The sequence below is a fragment of the Heliconius melpomene genome, chromosome 9 (assembly GCF_056956725.1).
Source record: "Heliconius melpomene rosina isolate 202511_hmr_F chromosome 9, ASM5695672v1, whole genome shotgun sequence".
NCBI classification, from domain to species: domain Eukaryota; kingdom Metazoa; phylum Arthropoda; class Insecta; order Lepidoptera; family Nymphalidae; genus Heliconius; species Heliconius melpomene.
In genome coordinates, this window is record NC_140397.1 from 8,332,118 (window position 1) to 8,356,701 (window position 24,584).

At 34.5% G+C, this 24,584-nt stretch overlaps 1 protein-coding gene across 4 annotated transcripts in view; it reads left to right on the forward strand.

Moving 5' to 3' along the window:
* LOC146536465 (nephrin-like) overlaps positions 1-24,584 on the forward strand; it is a 141,799-nt gene that overhangs the window by 27,800 nt on the left and 89,415 nt on the right. For 2 of the 4 annotated variants that reach the window (XM_085189823.1, XM_085189826.1), the window contains exons 1-2: positions 11,488-11,648; positions 23,896-24,079. In XM_085189823.1, the coding sequence (XP_085045949.1) occupies positions 23,983-24,079 (97 nt within the window). In that variant the 5' untranslated portion in view covers positions 11,488-11,648; positions 23,896-23,982. Of the gene's footprint in view, positions 1-11,481; positions 11,649-23,895; positions 24,080-24,584 lie in introns of those variants that run through there. The other 2 variants (XM_085189825.1, XM_085189824.1) reach the window with 2 other exon arrangements.

The following is a 24,584-nucleotide window of genomic DNA, read 5'->3' on the forward strand; positions in this document are numbered from 1 at the left end:
GTAATATACGAATATTTATAATATATTTATCATCTACATATTGCCATATTAGCAGGTAAGAAAGAACCCCTCGTCACCACAATACAGGGTGCGTGAAGAGCTACGTACACTCCTTGAAGGCCATTACTGCACATACATCTTATAACCCTCTTTTTGTAAATAAAACATCCTTTATTTGCTTTTTATATGGTTTTGGATGCGGTTTTTCATATTTCTAGGTATTTTCCTTTTTTTAAAAAATGTGTGTATATTTAGATTATTTTTATTTTCCGTTACTGGTGGACACAGTTAAGTTTCACCACTCAACACCCAGGTTCCTAGGTTCCCCCTGCTCCCCTGCAAATTTAAAAGGACTTTGTTTATTTTCATTAATTTAGTGTTGCCTTCTTTAATAAAAAAGTTACGAGTGATTTTTTATTTCTTTTGTAAGTATACAAGATGTAGGTCCCCTTCCCATAGGAGTTTGAAGAAATCCTCTCTTAGAGCTACTATCCAAACCTAATCTACCTATATACCAAATTTCAACAGTCTTACCTACCGATGCATTGTGAAGCTGAAAAAAACGGAAAAAATAAAGAAATCATGAAAATAAACCATATTATATTAATATTGTTGATATTCTCAGTATAAACAAAGATTGCATGACTCATACAAACAGAAAGATTAGTCCAAGGCACTCGTGGATCGCGTGACGTATAAAATAAAACTAAATACATAGTGTTATTTCACATGAAATAAGTGTTCCATTATGTTCTTCCAAAGCAATTCAATATCATAGATTGGAAAAAGGAAATTGAAGGTTTCAGGACTAAGGTTGATGTGCGTTTGCTAGCGAGTTTGTTTTTATTTTTATAATAAAAACAGTTCCTTAAAATATTATTTAAAAATTATAAGCCCGTAGAGTACTTATCCGTTGAGGTATAGCGGCACAGCGTCTGGTTGGAAGTTCGACGGTTGTGAGTTCAATTTCCACTTGTGGGAATAACTTTTTCATTTCCTCGCTCTGATTACAAGACAGAGCGGTGAAGTCAGCTGGCGATTTCATAAATATAAATTAAAGGTGGCGTAGAGATATGTGTTCCAAGAGGTGCAAATTTAAATCCATTTTCTTTGAAATAGTAACAGATGATTTCAAGATGATAAAGAAATAAATATAATAAAAATATATATTTTTTTAATTTCTACCCGCTGAAACTATACCCATACATACAAGCATTTGTTTGTATGAGTGTACGAAGGAAATGGAAAGGATCGTCTCGAGCCATAGTTGGGTTCGACGGGACCATAGGCATTTAGCGAATCTACATGAGATTGAAATACTTATTCTAAAACCAGGTCTACATGTTGAATTGGAAAAAAATACTGTTACTTTTCTCATGGTACTACAAGATAACTAAGATTTTAGTGAACTCTGTATATATATTATTTATTTTATATTGTATAACAAGACAAAGCGTAGCGTTGAGTTACTCTACACGCAATTTCTCAAAAATGGGAAAGAAAATAGGGATCGGTCCACACAAGGCCTTAACATTTACCTTTGTTTGTGGGATAGAGCGTGAAGCTAATTAAAACAATTCCATTTCTATTCAAAAATTTTGAGTTAGGCAGTAAAACCAACCACACCACGCTAGTAATTCACGTTTATTATAAGATTGGGTGGCGGGACCTGACGCCACATGGCTATACTCAGGGAATACGTCCGTTATAAGTTTTTTTTTATTAAGTATAGCTTAATCTTACAAGCCATCTCATTAGCTATCAATGACTAACTATCAATGACTGACTTCAGCCGTTCCGAAGGTGTTCCGTCCGTTCCGTGTTCCGTGTTCCGTTCCGTGTCCGGGCTAGGACATACAGAAAGACAGATACACAAAAATACATTTTTTTTTGTTTTTCGAGTCTTGATTAGTTCCTTGTAAATAAGGATTTGAAAAAAACACACTTCCGTTAAAATCATAGACAGACATTTCAATTTTATATATATACATGTATTAATTATCTACTCACATTTTTAAAGTATTTTTTTCCAAATCCATGTAAACACAGCCTTACATTTATGCCAATACAATATACAGATTGTTTGTAACCGAGACCCCATACGGCGCTATAGGAGTATGCTCGTAGATACCAGCCAGGATTTGCGGATAAATGGGAGAAGCCGCCATTTATTTATACTTTGATTGCGTTTACAATCTTACTTTATATTTTACCCTTCTGTTATAGAAATCTTGTGGGTTTTAAGGGATTTTTTCTTGCTTGTGTTTTGGTTAGAAGAAAGATGACCAGTAATTCTTAGGTTTCTTTTAGATTTATGCTGTTTCAGTTGATGTAGCATAGCAGGCAGGCTAACATGCAAACAGCTTCATAGTTTTTTTCTCGGTGAATAGGGGACTCTGTACTCGTTTCTTCCAATTTTTAAAACATTGTGTGTTGAATGGCGTAACTCAAAATCGCGCTTTGCATCGATACCAGAGCGAAGAAATGAAAATATATAATATTTAATTTTCTAGAGAGAGGATCGAACCCACAATCTGTTTACAGTAACACGCTTGTGCCCCTGCGCCACCACTAGCCTCAATTGGAATTTATCATATTAGAATCTTGGAACTTACGAGCAAATCCACGAACAGACCACTATCTTATATATAAAATATATTCCCACATATAGTTTAGTATAAAATAGGAGCTAGAAGCTTTTCAGTACAAATAGTAGCATCCCGCAAGCCGCCGCAACGCCAGCCTCAAAAGTTAGCTTTGACGGATCATCTTTGTACGTACCACATATGCACGTGGAACTTGGAAAAATACAACTTTTATATACTATGTGTATATTCCTATTTCTGTATTCAGATCAGGGTTTATATGTTTCTTTTGTTTTGGTGTTTTGGTCGAATTGTTGGAGCATTTTATGCTATGGGAGCAGGGAAGTGAAAATAAATTAAACATAATAATTCTCGCGAATGAAAATCGAACCCGATGAGGTGGCATTTTTAGTGAATATTTGTTCTACTGCGCCTTGACGGCAATATATATTATGTATATGTTCTTCCTAAATTCCAAAGATATTTACTAAGAATTATCAATTGGCAAGAGAGAATGCTAATTATTAAATAATTCAAACAATTTTAAAGTGTTATTCCACACTTAGAAAACACTTTTTAGAAAACGTATATTAAGTTTTCTTTGCCTATCCCGTTATTGCGGGATACAGCGTGAAGCTCAACAAAAAATAGATAGTACACAGGGAAATGGATTGGGCTTATTTTATATCCATCTCTCGACAAAATTAGAAGGTCGTTAAGTGTTCAGTCCTAAACAAATAAACTGTCCTCAATCGACGTCAGGACGTGCGTCTCGAGTTCGACTTTATAAGCTTAAGCTTTTTATTACTTTCAAGATCATTTTTCAAGAATTATTTTTTTATATGTATATTTTCTTGTAAATAATACATACTATATGTATTTATCATATTTATATCTATATGTTATTAGTAAATACATGCATTATGATCAAATGGTTTTTCTTAATTTTGGTAACAAACAAATTTAAAAAAGGGGTTAAGTGCGATTCGGACTGCCCCATAAACGTCTCATATCTTACGAGTATTATAACCTACCCACAATACCACTATAATTTTTGAGAAGAAACAAATAATTTGAGGCAATCGTCGTGGCCCAGGAGCACAAGCGTGAGACACTAAACGCGGCGCTTGTGGGTTCGATTCTCACTACAGGGAATAAAAATATAATATTTTCTATTCTTCGCTCTGTTGGCAAAGCGCGGTGTTGAGTTCCGCCACTCAACTCACAAAGCCTCGAGAATTTGGAGGAATAGACATGTCTCAATGGGAACGGACTGTATTGACACTAGGTCCAGGTTCTATCTGCATACCCTGGATCTGGTATACATGGAAAACAGCGTGAAGCTAAGGACGACAAAATATAATTAAATCATTTATACATTTCCTATTGTTTTATATAAAGAAGAACAAACAAGCAGAAGAATTATCCGATGTAAACTTTAGGAAGTAGATCATTATCTACGTCCTGATGTTTTCCAAGAACACTATATTTTATAGTATGAACACAATGTTTTTTTCATTTATTTAGTTCATTTTATTGAAGAAATTAAGATGAATTTGAAATTTATTTATTTAAGCTAAGATGGTTCTAATGTAACACAATATACCTACGGTTACAACCCTTAGTTATTTCCATTTGACCACAACGACGAAGATTGAAAATAGAATAGAATAGATTCTCTAAATAAACATTTCCTCAATAACACAAGTTTTGGTCCATCTCTAAGTTACTTATCAGAGTAAACAACTATTTTGCAAGCATATTGTAACATCATCCTTTGATCCCGATGGAGTTAGTTTAAACCTAATTTTATTATAAAGTTCAATCCCAAATTAATGCGATAATTATTATTTTAAAAATATAATAGATATTGAGGCCAGTCGTGGCGCAGAAGTTCAAAGTGTGCCTGTAGACGAGACTGGTTGCGGGTTCGATCCGCACTCGAGGAAATGAATATTTATTTAATATTATATTTCATTTCTTCGTTCTGGTGTCGAGTCAAAGTACGGCGCTGAGTTCCGTAAATCAAAACGTGATGCCTCTAGAATTCAGCGGATAGTGGGGAACGAAGTTTCTTGAAACTAGGTACCCTCTGCCTATCCTGCTGTGTGCGGGATACAGCGTGAAGCTGATGTTTGATTTATATAATAGATATGCGATATATATGGCGATTGGTTCATCGAATCCACAACCGTCGCGTTTGCTATCGGACGCTGTGCCAGTGGGCTACGAGCGTTTTTTTCATTATTACTTAATACTACCTATTCAAAATATAGAGAGCGCATTTCACAATCAGCTAAAAGACCAAGTCGAGGGAAATAAGACAGTATTGTTAGTTAAAAAATTAAAAATCTAAGAATGCCTTAGCTCACTGCAGAGGCCGACAGATTGTAAGGCGGCGGCAAAGTGGACGACGTTTTAGTAAAGACTACTTCATAATGTGTAATAATTATTTATTCTTCTTCTTTAGTTTTACGCTCAACCCCCCATTTGGTAGGGGAGGTTCCGTCTAGTAGGCAGATCTACATGATAATTATTGTATATTATGTTTAAAATGGCTTCATGCTGTGTCCCGCACATAGCAGGGTAAGCAGAGTGAACCTAATATTGACATACTTCCTTTCCCCATTTCCGCTTAATTTTCGACACATTCAAAAAACGTGAACGCGACAGGATTTGGGTTCGATTCATACTCAAGAAAATTAAATATTAAATATTTTCATTTCTTCGCTCAGATATACGCAAAAGTCAAACGCGGCGTTGAGTTTCACAAGTCAACACGCCTCGAGGGGCTGAAAATGAGCAACGTTGTGTCTTACGAGTGATCACCAGGTTCCTTCTACTTACTCTCTGCTATATAAAAAAAATGCTACTATTCATGTAATTTATAATTTTTCAGTACAATCAGTCGCGCCCTTACCTTTTACTAGCAACTAGGTCACTTTTGCAGATTGTCACAATTAGAAAGGTACAATTTACAACTACACTTTTTAATCTTTCCTTTGCTTCATATGTTAGAAATGAACAGATGTAAAAAAGGGAAAAATGAGTGTATAAACACTAGTTTAGAATGAAATTATAATTTTTAAGACACTCCGTTCCCATTAAGGCACTTCCGTTCCCTACTTTCCGCTAAATATTGGATGCATTGCGCGTTGAATGGCGGATATCAACGTTGTGCTTTGTTTTTCTTTGCTTTGTTACCATAGCCAAGAAATTCAAATATTAAATATTTCATTTCCTCAAACGGGATTCGAACCCACAACTTGTCGCATCTATGGCCTCAATTAGCTTTTATATAGGTATCTATAAATATATTACCAGCGACCCGCTTGAACTATACAATTATTTATTTTCTCATTCGATTAATTTCGTGTTCTAATAATATTATCTATAGAATTTGTTTCATGAATTAGTAATAAATTGTAATAATAATATAGAACAATGAATCAATTGTTTTGTATACGACATGGCAAGGAACTGCGAAATACTCGTACATTTAAAATAAATCGACATTATATTATATATTACTTATTCCTTGTAGAGATGAATAACAAGTAATGTTTTTATAGGGTTCTTTAATTTATAAGCGAGCAGCGTTTTATAATGTAAAAAAATAATTCGTGGCGCGGCAGCACTGTGTCACTATAAATGCAATGATTGTAAGTACGATTGTCACACAGCTGAAATTACTTTCATTTTTCTTACTGTGGTAAAAAGAGAACGCACGGCGTTGAGTTTTCCAAACAAAAATGCAATATTCCGATGTAAAAAAACATATACTTACATATATCATAGTAAGCAGAGAAAACCTAATGTTTAGACAATCTGATCCCTAGTTTCCTAAGAATTTTAGAGACGCGTGTTAACTGGTAAAACTTTGTAACACTCTTTGTCTCTTTACCAGAGCGAGAAAATGACAATAATGTATTCCCCTTAAAGAGAATCAAAACCACGACAGTAACTTTAAGCATCAGATAATGGCCTCATGAATAGTCCTTCACCTGCCAACTATAACAAATTATTTTAACGAATTATTTAAATTTTTCACTCTATTACTTAACACTAGGTTTCTTTCACTCATTCACATGCAGGATACAGTGTGAAACTGATAATAGAAAAACGCTCTTTCCCTTACATTGCGCCACACAGAAACAACTGGGGCGTGTAATCACGATCGCTCGATCATCCGCCGCCCCAAGAGTGGCTGTTTGGGAAATCATCGCTAATTGACGCATTTAACATTTTTATATTCAATACATGTTTAATATATATTTTTTTATTTTAAATTTTTAAATTATAGTATTTGTTGAGTTGTGATATCTTTAATTACTTTGAGTATTAAGGGACTACTAGATGTATTAGTTGAGATTCAATGAATCGAAATGAGGTTTATTAGTTTCACTGTATCCCGTACATAGCAGGATAGGCTGAGGTAATGGGAACTCAGTGTTAAGATACACAATTCCCATTAAAACACCTTCATTTGCTATTTTCCGCTGAATCCTGAAGCATTTCATGTTGAATGGCGAAACTCAACGCCGCGCTGCGTTGAATTTCGCTACCTTCCACGCCTTGACCTCCACTTTCCATCGAATTTTCCGCCAGAATTTTCCACCAGAATTTTACCTAGGTGCCAGAGGGAAGAATTAAACATATATAAATAATAACTCACTCCCTTGAGGGAGATCGAACCTACAACCGTCGCGTTACAGTCACATCCTTGTACTCCTGAGCCACCACGGCCTCTATTCACATGGATATATATTGCAACGTGTTACATATATATCGCATTATATGACTGTCCAATCTAGGAAATTGATAAGGGTGTAGGTTCAATATAAATTGTATGCATTATTGAGATTACTTACAAAAATCTGTAAGTCGAAGATGGCGAGGGCCCATGAGTATCTTGAAGTATTTTATCTCACACTACCGACCCGCGCTCGGCGTTAAATATAAAAATATATAACTTTCTTATTTATTTATGAATCTTCCTAATCATTATGTCCTAATTAAGAATAATTAGTACCCCCCTACATACATATATAAATAATGAAACATCAATTTTCATTAATTCACAAAATTACCTCAAACAGGTATTTTACTCCAAATTGAATAATTATAACAATTCTACATGTTCGTTAGAGGCACTTTCAATTGCGGCAATAAACCAATAAATTGTGTTTTACAAATGTATACTTATTATTGTTTCTAAATAATTATACTTCCATATATATAGATATAGTGACGCAGTAGAGAGGCTCTGACTGTAAATGCTATAATTGTTGTGGATTTGGAGGTTTTGAGGTTCGATACTCATCGTAAGAACTACCTTCCACGCGCCATGCAACTGTCGAACGGCCTACCTGCGGCAGTATTTCCAGGTCGATATGGATACCTTCAAAGAACACGTCTATCTCCAGCTTAAAAGCCGGCAACGCCACGCCGTAATAGCTTCTCTGGTGTTATACGTGGTCGTGGGTGACGATGATTACTTTCCATTATGTGACCCGTACGCTCGTTTCCCTCGAGTGGGAATCGAACTCATAATCTCCGTCACGGGATCTTGATCATATTTTAAAGATGATTGATGACAAGATCTTAACAAAAACAGACCAAAATCCACAATTTCATATATAAATCGAGTCTTATTTTAATCTATATTGTAATAAACAATGTTATAAATTACGCGATATCAATGTGCGGTCGGAGTCCACATAAATCCGTCCAACTCACACCACTCTGACCTGAGGTTTTATACTGAAAATATAAAAAAATATACCCTAAAAACCTTTATTTTTCAAGAATTTTAATGTTATAATGTTATTTATGTATATTTTCTTGTGTGGGGGGTGTGCATATTTTATATAAGGGATGGTTCAAATGCTGTTTTTATAAATATATGTACTTAGTAGGGGCAAAATTGGACAATGTAAAGGGATGAAGAATTTTTTTAGCATGTTCACGTTATAATGTATCACGCAATTGGTGTCTGACAATCGATGGTTAATGCTTTAAATGTCAAATAAATAAATAAAAAACTTCACGCTGTATCCCGCACACAGGATTTGAACTGACAACCATCGCATTTTTTATAAGATAATAGTATCTGTAACTATCATAAAACTAACTATTGAGCCATAGGTACGTATTTCCCAACGATGCAATCAAACGATATTAATTCAACTAAAATAAGCTGCCTGGAAAGAGCTTAACCTATTTAATTTGTATTTGAAACTTCACGGGATATTAGTCAAAGCTTAATTTTTTTTGCCTGTGTTTACACTTTCGTGGTCAGTGGTGGTCGACCCTTAGTGGTTTAACGGTGGTAACGGGTTCATTATATGGAAATATATAGGATAATTTCGATCCACCGGATTGAGGCCTTGGAAGTGGTTTGGCACTAGTTTACTTTGCTTACCTATCAACTTGTGTGTGTATCCCACATACAGCAGGGTAGGCAGGGGGAACCTATGAACAGTGTTATTATTATTTATTTATTATTATAATAGAAGATACATACATAAATTGAACTATGTCCTACAAAACTCTTAATGAGTTTGCCTGTAGGATTTCAAGTCTCTTTATATAATAAAAATGAAATTACAAATGTATATGAAAAGTATTCCTAGTTAAGGGTCCTCCGTTCCCATTAAGGCACTTCCGTTCCCCATTATCCGTTAAATTTTGCAGGTAATGCGTGTTAAGTTTCAGGAGGTGTTGAGGAAAGGAAAATATAAAAAATTAAATCACGCTTCACGCTGTATCCCGCATACAGCCGGGTACCGGAACCTAGTGTTAAGATACGCCGATTCCCACTTTCCTTCGAATTCAGGATGCATTGCGTGTTGAGCGACGGAACTCAACGCTGTGCTTTGCCTCGAAATGATAATATAAATTTAAATAAATATTTTATTTCCTCGAGTGGCGATCGAACCCAGAACCCACAACAGTCACACCCTTGTGCCCCTGCGTCACGACGGCCCACCTATATATTAAGTATTTCATTTGTTCGAGTAGGAAACGAACCCATAGCCTATCGCAATTAAATAAACTTACGAGTTACTTCTACTATATATATGTAGATTAACATATGACTTTCCTTTCGAAGCCGACATCGTAAAATTAAGCCAATCGTTGTTTAAATCAATATTTAAAACAAATGTTTATTTGTCTTAGAACACGTGGTTACCGTTTTTTCAACACAAGTTTATGTTAAGTTCTTTATTAGTAGTGTGTACAAGATCAAATTAGTTTCTACGTCGCTTTTTTGAATAGCTTCACGATGTATCCCGTAGGTACAGGAATGTTAGTGTTAGGACACTCCCTTCCACGTTCACCGACAACTCTCAGGCATTGGGTCCGACGTTTTTATGGGCGGAAATCAACAGCGCTTTTAGAGCAAGGAAATGAAAATAATTAATTGCCCTTATTCAGAATCGAACCCACATCCACCTTACACGCGCGTGTGGGATGCATCGTAAAGCTAAAAAATAATACTTCTTTTCACTGTATTTGAAACAAAGAACTAAATCGGGTATTTTAAAAATGCCAATAAATACTTAATGTATTTAAATGAGGTAGCGAAAATAGCAAACTATCTTTAGATCTTGATTGCCTCATTTGCCACTCGACACCCAATTCATTAAAAAAAAAATTGTAAAAAAAGATGTGTTTTAACTTCTTCTTCGTTCTCTCTGCCTACCCTGCTGTGTACGAAAAGCAGCGTGAAGCTGAATGCTGAATGCAGAAATCGAACTCACTATCTGTTTCTTCTATATCATAATACTATTTTATATAGCTCTTCTTTCTTCTTTTTTGGCGTTTCATGAGCTTTTAACTGAGTCTCCTTTATTAAAAAGTTACCAAAGCTTTAAACTTTAATAAAGTGCACGAGTACTTGTATTTTATATATCTAATACCTTGAAAGTGAATGTCTCCAAAGTTTTTACGTTATTATTTAACTTTTGAGTTCAGAGAGCATTGTGGTACAGTGATAGTCGTGATGGTATTGGGTTCGAGTAAATTATTATATTTAAATTGTTTTTAATGTTTGCAGCTCTGGTAGCGGGTATGCTCTCTGCATTTCTTTTTCGCCTCGTTCTCTTAATTGACCATTATTGTAAAGTTACGAAAAAACATAAAAATCCCTCAGACAGGAATAGAACCCACAATATTTAATATCTCATATATAATTAAATTAAATATTATAAGATTTAAACGAAGCAACTTTACTATACTACAGTAGTTAAACCAAACTATTCCATGAAAATAGATGAAAAAGCTCGGGAACGCTTTAATAAAGCACAAGTGGTCATATAAATGTAGTAAAATTGTAAAAAGCTGCTCCAGACTTTCCACCTCATTACCGTCCTAAGTGATTTTTCACTTTTTTTTGTTAGTTTCACGCTATATCCCGCGTATATATCCCGCGGATGGGGAGAGGGAACCTACTGTTAAGATTGAGGTCTGAAATTGAGAGTAACTCAACGCCGCGCGTTGTCTTCTTTATGAGAGTTTCTTTATAAGGTTACAGTTACAAGTTTTCGTTTTACATCCATTAATTGGTTTATGTTCTTCTCTTCTTTTTCTTTTTTAGTTTCACACTGTATTCCGTACATAATAGGTTAGGCATAATGACTCTGTTTAGCGAAATCGAACATAAGTTGCATCTCAATGAGTTGAGTTCCGCCACCCATGCTTTGCCTCAAGAATTCGGCATAAAATGGAAAATAGTGTCTTAACACTAGGATCTCTCTGCCTACCCAGCTGTCTAATCTTACATAATACGGATAAATTAAGTTCACAGAAAGTTCACCCTGAACTTCTGAATTCAGTCGACTTATACTACGGTATGGAAGTGTAAAGTCTACAGTATTTCAGTTCGCTGGTAGCCGCGGTGAAGGACGGACGTCCTTGAGTGACCTCTCTTGTAAAACAACGCGATCGTTTCAAAACTTTTTTCGTGTTCATTATGTGTTTTTTGCTTTTATGAAAAGTGATTTTTGGAACATTATTGATATTGGTGAGCTTTTTTCATGGTTTTTGGCGGTTTAATATGTAAGTTATTGGAATAAACCTTAATTGTGTAGTTTGTTTTACTTTTTGTTAGTTATTTAAAATAAATAACTTCACACACTACTGTCTTAACACTCTCCAACAGACACAACAGGCAACAGAGTGTCTTAACACTAGGCTACGAGGTCCTCTTTGCCTACCCTCACTTTCCGCCTATTTATTAAGACATTGCATTATAACCGGCGCAACTTACTTAACAAACCGTTGAAATTAATATAATTTACACGAATGGAATAATGAACGCTAATAAAACAAATATAAGTATAATTCTTATAACTTCTTGCGACTCGGAAATCGAACCCAGGGCTTCATTAAGTTCGTTATTTCGTTCGTAGTTCGTAGCTTCATTTAGATAAGGCCAACGGAATATTCATGTTCTTTTGTACTTTCAATGGGTGGAACTCGATGATTTGGCTTGTTACCAGAAAGGGATTTTCATTTGGAAATAATACATTCCCTCAAAAGAATCGAATCTACAACCGTCGCGCTTAAATTTAGACGCTATACCACTGCACTACGACTGCGTCGCATATTTATTATCATAGAAAATAAATAATATTTTTGTAAAATATTTCATCATTCGCTAGAACGTTAAATAGAAGCGCAGGCTGCGCCGGTCATTTAAATCGAGTTTCAATTTATACCAATTTTAAACGCTTAAAACATAATAAAATGGGTTGTTCTCAAAATTTATTTTACTAGTTAGCTAGCTTCAATCTCGCAGTTTGCCTTGTTTTTATTTACTACAATAATTTTAGGCTATTTCATTCTTTTACTTATAGCTTCACGCTGTTTCCCGTATATCAGGATAGGCAGAGGGAACCTCGTGTTAAGACATCTCGTTACTCCCGCACTTTCCAATTTTGGAGACATTGCCATAAATTTTCACCTTTGGATTTTTGTTTTTATTTGTACCGCAAGTTCTTATTTCTTGCTAAATTTGATAAGTAGGTTCACAGGAAGTACTCTAAAGATTTTGATTACGCAGTGATTTACAAAATGCAGCAAAATCGATGCATAAGTGTTCGTATCTTTTGATTGCACTGACTTAGAACCTTGATATTTGATATTAATTTCTGCTTGATGCTTCCACGCGATCTTAAGATAAATGATCTTGACAGATGGGCATGGTGAAGATCACTTTGTTATCCGTAATAATTGTTCCGTTTCTATCTTTTGAGATACGGAACCTTAACAATCTTCATCAAATTATCCGATACTATAATTAAACTTCAGCTGATCAAAAATAGATTAATAAAACAGCAGCTTCACGCTTTTTCCCGCATATGGTAGGCAGAAGAACGTTAAATAAATCCATTCAATACTTTCCGCTCACCGTTCGAGAAATTGCAAAGTTGCTGAGCTCAACGCCACGATTTATATACCAGGAAATTAAAACAAATATAATAATTTCCCAGTGAGGAGTCGAACCTACAACGCCGCTACGACTGTGCTACGACGGTGTAGATACCGTCGTACAAAGAAGGGAAAAAAGTTTGTTTTTTTGCTCCTGTAAGCATTCTGCCAAGAAGTGACACGTTGAGTTTCGCCACTTAATGCGGATATTCCTAAAAACTGGTGATAAAGTGAGAATCTGTGGGATTGTCCACTAGGCTTTCCCCTTTCCCCCTCAAAACAATAAATATATTACACTAAGTATATTACTGATTCCTTTCAACTTCTCAAGCTAATTCGACTTAAGTAAATCACAGTTAAAACAAATACGCACAAAAGTGACAAAAAGTTATTTTTACAAGGAAAGAAAATTGATTACAGCAGGAATCTGAATCCGTCGACAGCTGCGGAAATTATTAAGAAAGAAAGTATAATTGGTGGTCGAAATTTGGTGATTTCTTAACTTGAAACGTACCGGTCCCTTTGTTTTTTTGTTACTTTTTGAGTAAATTTTCTTTGAAAGTAGGTATGTACCTTTTTGGTTTAAATTATTTGCTTGACACTTAAAAATTATGCAAAATAAAGTTGTTTCTTTTAACGAATTTGTGAAATAGTTAAGTTTTTCTTTGTTTATTTACTGTTTTTAGGTTGACGCTTTATCCAGCACGTAGTAGGGTATATACTTTAAACCTTAGAACCTATGCCCCGTTTACATTAAGACATTTTCGTTCCCCATTTTCTCACCGGGAACCGAACCCATAACCTGTCGCATTTACACGCACGCTTGTGCCTCTGCGCCACGACTGGCCTCTAAAATTAATTACTATAGTTGTTTCCCTGAGAGGGGATTGAACCTACGATTATCCTATCACAGAATTCTGCGGAAAGTGGGCAATGAAAGTGTAGGTATTAATGGAAACGGTAAAATCTTAACACACCAAGTTCCTGGGTTCTCTCTGCCTACCCTGCCCTCTGAGAAAAGAGTTTCATCGAGTTTCGGGACAGTGCGGATACTTTTACTTTATTTTTACACAAGGTTCCCTTTACTTATCTTACTATATCCGGGATACAGGGTGGACCTGCTAAATAAGTATTATAGAACTAGCATTATAACATAATGGAGTATCGAAATGGCGTATGGAAGACCTATTTTATATCTGGAGTTCGACCAATATTTCATAGTAAGCCTCAAATCTATTTTATACGTCCCTCTAAATTCTTGCACAGTGCAGGTTTTATGTAATTTTTAAATTTATATTCTTATTCTTATATCCTGATTTTATTGGAGCCATCGTGGCTTGGTGGTTTTGGGTTCGATTTCTATTAGATGTAATAAATTCTCGCTCTGCTGATTAGCAGATATAATCAAAGCCACGCAAATCTGATAAGACGGAGACCGGTGCGCCTTTGATTTCCTTTGAGGTCTGCCATTCATTGGTAATTCATAGGAACCTGGGAAACGAAGTATCTCTAGCTCTAAGTTTCGCCTGCTTACTAATATATATGCAGGAGAAACTATAAAAAAACTAAAAAGTCCTAACTACATATAATGTATTGAAATATTATAAAATTATTGAATAAAAGTTGACTTTGACATGTTAAAACTTGTTCTAGTTCACAATAGCGTTGTGTTATTATATTACGTTATATTGTATATTGTGTGAAGTTTATTTACTAACCCAGTTTCATTCAATACCATCCATCTTGAACTTTAGTTGTTTGGTGAATATTAATATATTTTATTTTGTTAGGAATTTTACATTATAACTTTCATTTAAAAAAAAATAAGTTTGAAGTGCTGTTAGTCGTGGTGCTAGGGCATAAGCGTGCGATTGTTAATGGGACAGGTGTAGGTTCGATTTTAACTCGAGGAAATTAAATATTTAATATTTTTGATCTGGTGACGAGGCAAGAGGTTTAACGAAGTTCATCCACTCAACACTTAAGGCCTCAAGGATTCGGCGAAAAGTGGGGAACGCAGATGTCTTAATAGAGAGTCGAAGTTGTAACACTAGGTTTTCAGGTGCTCTCTGCCCAAAAAAATCTTCTTTCACTGATATCGGGGTATGTAGCGAGGACTTAGTCTTAGTTCTTTCCTAAATAAAAATGCTTCACTCGAGAACAGAACATACTTACCCTACTTTTCATTTTTTTAAGCTCCTTATGTAGTAGGGTAGACAGAGAGAAAATATTTAGTGGGGATTGAACCCATAACCTCTCGCGATTACAATCACACGCTTGTGGCCCTGCGCCATAACTGGCCTCAATTTAATTTAATTTTATATAATATTTTAAATTATACCATTTCGTTAATACTATAAACAAAAGTAATACTTAAAAGTCCTCACGGCTAGTTCACGCCGCCTTGATTGTACAAGCACAGCACTTTATAAGTAGGTTTCTGGAATTATATTTTTGTACTGTTTTAATTTTGGTTGTGGACTGAAGTCTGATTCATGAGGAGTTTAATATAGAGAAAATGTAGCTGGTTCTATTAAATGCGGCGTTAAGTTCCGTTATTTAATATGCTGTTCTTTTGAATGGAAAGTTTCTTTTTATTTTTTAAAGCTGAAAGAAAGTTGATGATAGTCGTGACGCAGGGGCAAGTGTGTAACGTAAACATAACTGATGGAAGTTGTGAGTTCGATTCCCATTCGACAAATTGAAATATTTATTTTCATTTGTGTCGCTCTGATAACAAGGCATAAGCCTGGCGATGAGTTCCGAGGAAATGAAAATATTAAATATTTAATTTCCTCTCAAATGGGGAATAGAGTGTCTTAACTCTAGGTTCCCTCTGTCTACCCTCCGGTGTGCGGGACACAGCGTAGAACTGATTTTTATGATTTGATTATGTACAGCCACACGCTTGTATCCCTGCAACACTACTTAAATATAAAAATATTACATGAATTACTCTCTCAAATGTAACTTAGTTAAGCAAATTTCTACTTAACATGTCTCGAAAGTCTCACATTTGGCCTTAAATAAATTATATTTTGCTTGAGAGTAAACGCTAAAGTGGAAAGTTTACTTTAGCTAAGTTTTTCTTTTTATGGTTAAATCTGGAAACCGTTGTAGTGGATTATAATTTCGATAGGTTTATATGGAATTCCTAGTTAGTTAGGTAGTTTTTATATGGAATTCCTTTTTTTTAGCTCCACGCTGTGTTACGCACAAAACAGTGTAGGTAGAGGGAACCTGGGAACCCAACATTAAAACACTTCCTTTCCCCACTTCCCAACGGATTCAAGAGGTATTGCATGGCAGAACCTAACGCAGCGCTTCTCCTCATTACCAGAGCGAGAAAATTAAAATATTTAACATTTCATTTCCTCGAGTACTAATCGACGCCTGCGCCACGAGAGACCTCTTCGTCCATCCTTCCTCCTTCCATCCACATCCCTAATATGCACTAAAACATCACTAAATTATATAAACATATATTCAATACCAAAAATCTATCTAACATATAAAAATTAGTATGTACTTAACCGATAAATAGTTTATCCTTTGGGTAACATTAATATTTTATTGCCGCACATAAAGCGATCCCTTGGAACGTTGGAATTTGATAGGTGGCAAGTTTTTACGACCATATTTCATTCTTCGAGGTACCTATAGGTATCTGTAGGTATCCATAGGTATTTATAGGTACCTATAGGTATACTTTATATCGACATTCGTTCGATAGTACCACGTATGATTTATATGTTAGCTATATGTTTTTAGTTACTTTTATACGCGGTTTCGCTTCCATGGTGAAATGGAAATAAATGTTTCTTGTGTTTAAGGTAGTCCTGACTTTAGGTATAGTGGGTTATATATTTTTTAACCTATTCTAGATTCCTCCTCTGCCGACAGTGCTACGACATTGATTTCTTTTAAAGACTCCTCCGTTCTCCACTTTTCACTGAATTTTGGGGACTTTGCATGTTGAGTGGCGAAAATCAATGCCATGCTTTTTGGAGAAATGAAAATAATTGATATTAATTTATCAAAACTTTCAATATGGTTGTTAGTTGTGTTGTTGCTATATTTATCTATATTTATATTGTAAAGCATAAAAAGTTTGTTCGGTTGAGCCAGCTAATTTTGGGAACTACTTTTTGGTTCCGACTGATTATACATAATTATACAGATATTGATAAATTTCAAAAATTTGAAAATAAATGATAATAATAAAGTAAAAAGGACCAACGGACAGACCAACTGTCTGTAGAGTTATATTACCTACTTTGAAATAAAGAAAAAAATAAATAAAGTAAAAGTAGTAAGCAATTCGCTAAGTGCGGAACACCTGCCAATAACAGATGTATCGTATAGCTGCGTGAAACAAATTCTTCTTTTCTTGATGGGTTCGTATAGTAATACAATAAGATAAATAGCATATACAGGGGAAAATGGGGAATGGAGGCGTTAGCAGGAATGGAATGTCTTGACGCTGGGTTCCCAGGTTCACTTTGGTTCACTACTATGCCTTGGATTCGGTGTGAAGTTAAAAAAAATATATATAAGAGAAACTGTAAAACATGTCTTTATTCTTAATTATTAAAATTAAATATTTTTGCTTGTATTTGGAAATTCTATTTTGATTTTTTGTATCGATAAATTGTGGGTTCGCTCGCTCCGCTCGTTTCTTACTCAATTCGCTCTGGTAACGAGGCAAAATGCGACTCTCATCATACAATGCCTCCAATATTCGGCAGAAAGTGGAGAAAGGAAGTGTTTTTGGAACACTTTTGTTCAGAACATTTGTGTCCCGGGTTCCCTCTGGCCACCCTCCTATGTGCGGGATAAGCTGTGAAGCTGAAAAATCGTCTTCTAAATTATGTGTACAAATATAATTTCCTTTTATATTATTATTTTATATACTGACACCTTCTAAATCGATTGCTTGTCATGTTAAAAGTAACATACTTGTGGTAGGGGAGAGCGGGGCCAAAAGTTCCGATTTTTTTTAACCTCAAATATTGCCACGAATACTTGATTTCAGTATTTATACAATATAATCAAAATCAACTTACATATCTAGACTTGCAATTAAAACAGTAATTTGGGGTATTCTTTGTAAGACTTTTTTGTTATGAATTTTTTTATGACTGAAGTCGGAAAGTAACAACTTACCCCGAGTTGGGGCAAGTTGTTAACAGACCGGGGTAAATTGTTACCATATTTTTTAAAGTTATTATTTGCAAAATAAAAAACAATAAATAATCGAACAAAGCCTGTTTATTTAAGGAATAACTAACAGTATCATTAATAATCACCAGACGCAAAAGCAAATCTTTTTTAACCGACTTCTGTAAGAAAAGGAGATTATCAATTCGACTGTTTCTTTTTTTTATGTATGTTACTTCATAACTTTTGATTAGGTGAACCGATTTTGATGATTTTTTTTTATTTGAAAGGTAGTGCTTCCCATGTGGGAACTAATTTTTATTTGGTCTATTTTTGACAATGGTATCTATGAGAAAATCACATAAGTATTAAATTTGTATTGGTACGTGTGCGACAAAATGACGAATGACTCAATATCATGCCAACCGATTCTAATGATTCTTTTCTTATTTGAAAGGATACACTTCAAGGATAGTTTGATGAAAGTTTGGTTAGGTTCTGATTATAAAATCCGGTCAAAATTGAGAAAATTTGTTTTTATTTTGGTAAATATTAATTATACTAGAATAGTTACAAGGGAAAAATTTGTTAAAAATATTGTCAGAAGTAAGATTCCCCATCGTTGTATTTCTTTTCAACCAACCTCATAAAAGAAGTTTTCATTTTCAACCGACTTCAAAAAAGGGAGAGGTTCCCAATTGGCCCGAATATTTTTTATGTATTTTCTTGTTAATATACCGAAATGTTAGTTTCCACAAAAATAATACCTAATTGAGTCAAGTTTTACATATCACAACAGATGCCACTCGTTACCAACCACTAGCACCACAACCAACACTCGTTTAAGAAATATCCTTTTAAGGTTACTTATCACTTAAAGTCGTAAAAAGAATTAATTTTGAACGAAAAAAACCGAACCGAAAAACAACGAAACTAAAAAGTAAAAGATAATTTTACATAAAATAAAACTTATTTTGATTTTGTTAAACCAAAATAATAAACAAAAATTTTATACCTTTAGGTTTTTTGCACTTAATATGTATATGTAATTCTTTGGTAACAGTTTTTATCTTATTCCTGCAATCTTTGAAAAATACATCCGCTGCTTTTTGCATCAACTCATATGACACATAACCTCGAGTTGATTTCCGAGCATAAGTCCGCATGTTACTAAATTACATTATTTTTTAGTATGAAAAATTACAATATTTACATCCCATTATTGGTACAAATGAATTGGCGAAAGTTTTTCGTCACAACAACAGGTCACAACATGCCCCAAAAAAAGGGAACATCTAGCCCCAAAAACACGTGTTGAAAAAAAATTAAATATAAATAAGATATAGAAAACATAAATAATTTACAAATAGTGTTCCGAAATAGTAGGTAATATAATGTAAAAAAAACACTAACATACTCGAGGCTAATCGTTAAAATTTGTGAGATAGACCAAAAATATGAAATGCAAATATATTTACAATCGTGCACCAACGACACCCGTGTGCTATTCCATTGGTTTCGGATGCCACTGGATTGTTCAATATGCTGGCCATGGGTGCGCTATCACATTGCATTTCACTATATGTTTACTAAATATTCCTATCACTTTTCTCCGCGAAATTATTTCCATCGGAACAACTTACCTCGGTAACTTTTAGCCCCGCTCTCCCCTACTAACATTAATAATAATGGACAACACAATTATAGTTTTTATTATACCAATTCGATTTGATTGATATCTTTTAATATGTTTAGATAATCAATAGTAAGAATCATATTCTAAAAATCTACGAATATTTTAATATGTTCCCAAACGTGATGTTTTTGGGGTCAAAATATTTATAATTAAAAATATTAATAATATTTATAAATTACATGGGTTTTTCACTCAAAATTCACATGAAATTCACAATTTTAGAATTCAAATTTATCCTTTTACACACCAAATTAATAATTTTATACTTTCAATTAATTTCTTTACATCATATTTACCTTTTCAAAACTCCATATCGCTCGCTTACTTTTAATTCGTGCACCTTTAAACTTCAAATTCGCATTCCTACACTTTAAATTTATCTCTTTCAATTCGGAAAGTGAGGAACGGAGTGTCTTAACACTAGGTAACTACTAACACTAGGTAGTAAGATCCAAAAATAACTTTTTCGTTTGGAATTAACATATTAATCTAATTAATAAATGTAATGCGTTTCAAAATATAAAGTACGAATTTAAGGCTTAAACCACTGAATTTGTAGTGTATAAATGGATAATGTAAAATTGTTAATATGAAGTATAGCAAAATTAATTTTTAAGTGTTAAATTGTAAATTTGCTGTGTAAAAGTGTGAATTAGGAGTGAAAAATTTATATAAATATACATAATTGTATAAATATCCAATAGTGCTTGTCTGCACTCGCCAAGGATCTTATGTGGTAAATTTCAAGTTTTCAACGCTGCGTAGTGTCAGCATGTCTGTTAAATTCCGTTAATTAACACAAAATGTCTATAAAATTAGGTGGCAAGTGAAAACGGAATATTTAAACACTAGGTTTCCACTGCCTATCCTATTATGGAAAAGCGAGAAGCTGTTTTTCTCATTGAACTGTAGCAGAAAATCAATTCACCTAGATATGTTTCGTTATATTATCATTTATGAAATATTCCCTCAGCGAAGTCAATAACGAAGTTAATTATACTATTAATTAGTCATTATGAATTCCGATTATTCGTTATATACAATCACGTATCGACGAACACCTCCCACGCTACGCAACACTTGTTGTTGTTCACTAGAATAGTGTTGAAATTGATTTACTAAGCTTCAACTAATTTTATTGTTCTAATTTTTATTGAGAATAAGAGAGAAAAAGAGAGAGAAGAGAGTCGTGTGCCTGCTGAACTACTATATAAGAATGTTCTCCTTGTAGTTTAAATGTACCGTTCAGGTCGTAGGTTCGATTCCCAATCAAATAAATGAAAGATTTAATATTTCCATTTCCGTTGAGTTCTGCCACTAAACACACAATGCCTCGAAAAATTCAGCGGATATTGTTCTGTTCCTTTTGTCTATCCCGCTATGTGCGGGTTACAGCGTGAAGCTGATGTATTTAACACGGGCGAAGCCGCGAATGACGCACTAGTTCAATATAATGCAAATACAGTCCTGTCGGCCAGTGATAGCAAATATTATCATATATTCGTTGTTTCCGTTAATCTCTTACATGAGCGCCCAAAAACGGTGTGGGGTTATGAATATTTATTTGTAACTGACTCTTGCCTACGGCTTTGTTTGTTTTGAGATTATATACCAAGGAGTGAAAGTGGAATGTTTTATAGTAAAATTAAAAAACATATATTCTAGGCCAGTCCTGGCGGGCTTGTGATTATAAAAGCGAAACCTTATGGGCTCGATTCCCACTCGTGGAAAAGTTTTATTAGTAAGTAAGTTTTTATTCTTTATTCTGGTGCCAATGCAACCTATTGCTATAACCGTCCGCCTCTATTTAGACACTTTCGTTCCACACTTCTCACTTGTTGAATGCCGGAGTTTAACGCAGCACTTTGCCTCGTTACCATCACACCATATTCCGTTTCGAGTAGAGAAAGTCTACATTACATTACCAGCGCAGGATAATTAATTTCCTTTGGAGGGGATAGAACCCACAATCATGACCATTCAAAAATATTGCAATTCGCACCACGAGATCGTCAATTCCATCTCGTTAGGTCTTCAATTTAACTTGCTTAGCACGATGAGTTCAGTTCAGTGTAAAGTCAACTTTAAAACTTTAATCGTTAGCGGCTTAAGCTAAGCGTTGATGAGTCAGTTGATAGAGAATATACCTAAATAATATATATGGAGATGCAGGAGTACTACCTAAATATATAGGGACTATACTCCTGCATTTCTTACATTTGGTGAGGTGAGTAGAGAATGGAAGAGCTTTGTTATTTAATTTCTATATATTTTTGTAAGTTTTTTCAATTTCACACTGTATCTCACAAATAACAAGGTAAGCGGAAAGAACCTGGTAACCTAATGTTGATGAACCTAATGAATTCAACACCGCGCCTCGTTACTAGAAATACTAAATTTCATTTCCTCGAATGGGAATCGAACCCACATTCTATCGCGTTTACAGTCGTACACTTGTGGTTAAGCGCTACCAGTGGCCTTAAAATAAGTTTCAGCGAGCTTTTCTAGTTATATTTAGCAGCGTTCCGGTTTCCGCGAAATTCTGGAGGCATTGTATGTTGAATGGCGGAACTCAACACCGCGCTTTGCCTCGTGACCAGAAATGAAAATATTAATAACTTTTAAAAACTATAAATTAAAATAAAAAAAAGCTTTATATAGTATCCCGCATACAGCAGGAAATTCAATCAAAATCCATTAAATAAAGATTAAATATTATCAGATTATAAATGTACATAAATTGTCATATTCTATAAATGATTACTTCAAATTAAACAAATACCTTACCACCTCGCTAAATATCAATAAAAGTAAATATTGCATTACCCTGGCCGCGGCAAGTTCCATCGTTAGAAACCTAACTCTCATCGTTAAGGTTTAGAGAAGCTGTTCTAGAGAAACTGTTGCATAAAACAAATTGAATCTCCCTAGCTTAGTTATATTATGTACTAGATTTTACCTGTGGCTTTGCCTGCGTACTCAAATGGTAATATCTGAGACAAAAACTCATAACTCCTATCGTTTTCCTCTCTCTCTCTCTCTCGTCTCTCCTTCGTCATTCCAAATGGAATAAGGAATTCCCCGTTCCATTCGTACTTAGGATAATTTCTATAATAGCACTTTTACTTGTATAACTTTTTAGTTTGATTATATTATTTAATATCTTAGGAGACGGGGCGTCTTTTAGATTCTCGGGATCTTTGGCTTCAGCCCAAAATACCCCATAGTCAGTCCACCTTTGCGTTTACTGTGTGAGTAGCACTAAATGCACCACGACTGCTGGGTTTTAGATAAAGGTATCGAAAAAAAATTAAAAGTATAATTCTCCTGCTTTCCTCGATAAATGAACTGTCTAACACAAAAATAATCTTTCAATTGAGACTAGCAGTTCTTGAGATTAGCGTATCACCAAACCAACTTTTCGGTATTGTAATATTAGTATTTATGATGACTTGAGGCTTGGACTTTAAGGAAAAGAAACTCTCCATGAAGAGAACAAACAGTTTTAAAACAAGAGCCCCCTCTATATAAAATATAGGTATAATAAATAACAATAAGATGAAATATATAAGAATTTCAACACATTTCATACCTATATTTCTTAAGAAGTTGGTCATGTTCATTATTTTTGCCTTCTGGTAAAAAGTAATATCATTTTAGAAGCTCATCTTTGCATTACAGGCGCTTAATATTCATGGGCAGCAAATTGTTTCCAATTATCTTGCTATTGCCTTCACGTCCATATATTGTGTGCTTTTTATTTTGCTTCTTAAAATATTACCTACGTATATTTCATGGGATGACTTCAAAATATAAGATTGTAGGTTCGATTCTCCCACATGGAGTGTTATTTTTTCAATTATTTCGTCACAATGTCTCGAAAATTGGGCGATGAGTGGGGAACGGAGTGTTTTATCTCTAAGTTAACTCTGATTATCCTCCTCTATGCGTGATACAGCGAGAATCAATAAAAAATTACGTCAATATAATAATAACCATTTTCTTCCTTTTTTGCAGGTATAATTAAAAACTATGAGTGAAAAGTGTGAGTATTAAAAATAATATGGAACAATTTCACAACACCGCGGCGCTAATGTGAACAAGATGGCGGATGGTTTTGGCGGGAAGGGCGCGTTCGTGCTGCTGCTACTGCTGCTGAAAAACACTATGTGTCAGTTGGCACGCGAGACCGAGGATCTGGGTGCGAATCTTTATATAATTATTTTAAAGTAAAATTTAATAATAAATCATAGAATAACACAAAATGCCTAGAAAATGTGTAGGAGCTAATAAAGAGGTTAAATTTGACTTCAATTTGAATATTACCACGTTCGGGAATTGAGCTAAACATATTATCAACTAAGTACATATTATTAAATAACAAAATTATTAATCCATAGATACTCGTATAAATTGCATTCTTCTATACTTTCACAATTTATAGAGACCATGTGAATTTGGCATAGCATTACCGGCACAACACGATGGTTGCGAATTCAATTTCCACTCGTGGAAATGAATTATTCCCATTTTTTGGATCTTTTAACAAGACATAGCAGGACGCCACACACACGCAATTTGTCTTCAAAGTTTTGCGGTGCGTGTGGAATGGAATGTCTTGACACTAGGTTTCTTCTATGTCCTGTAGGTAGCCTCACATACAAAATATAGAGTGAAGCTTAAAAAAAATTAAGATATGCCTATAT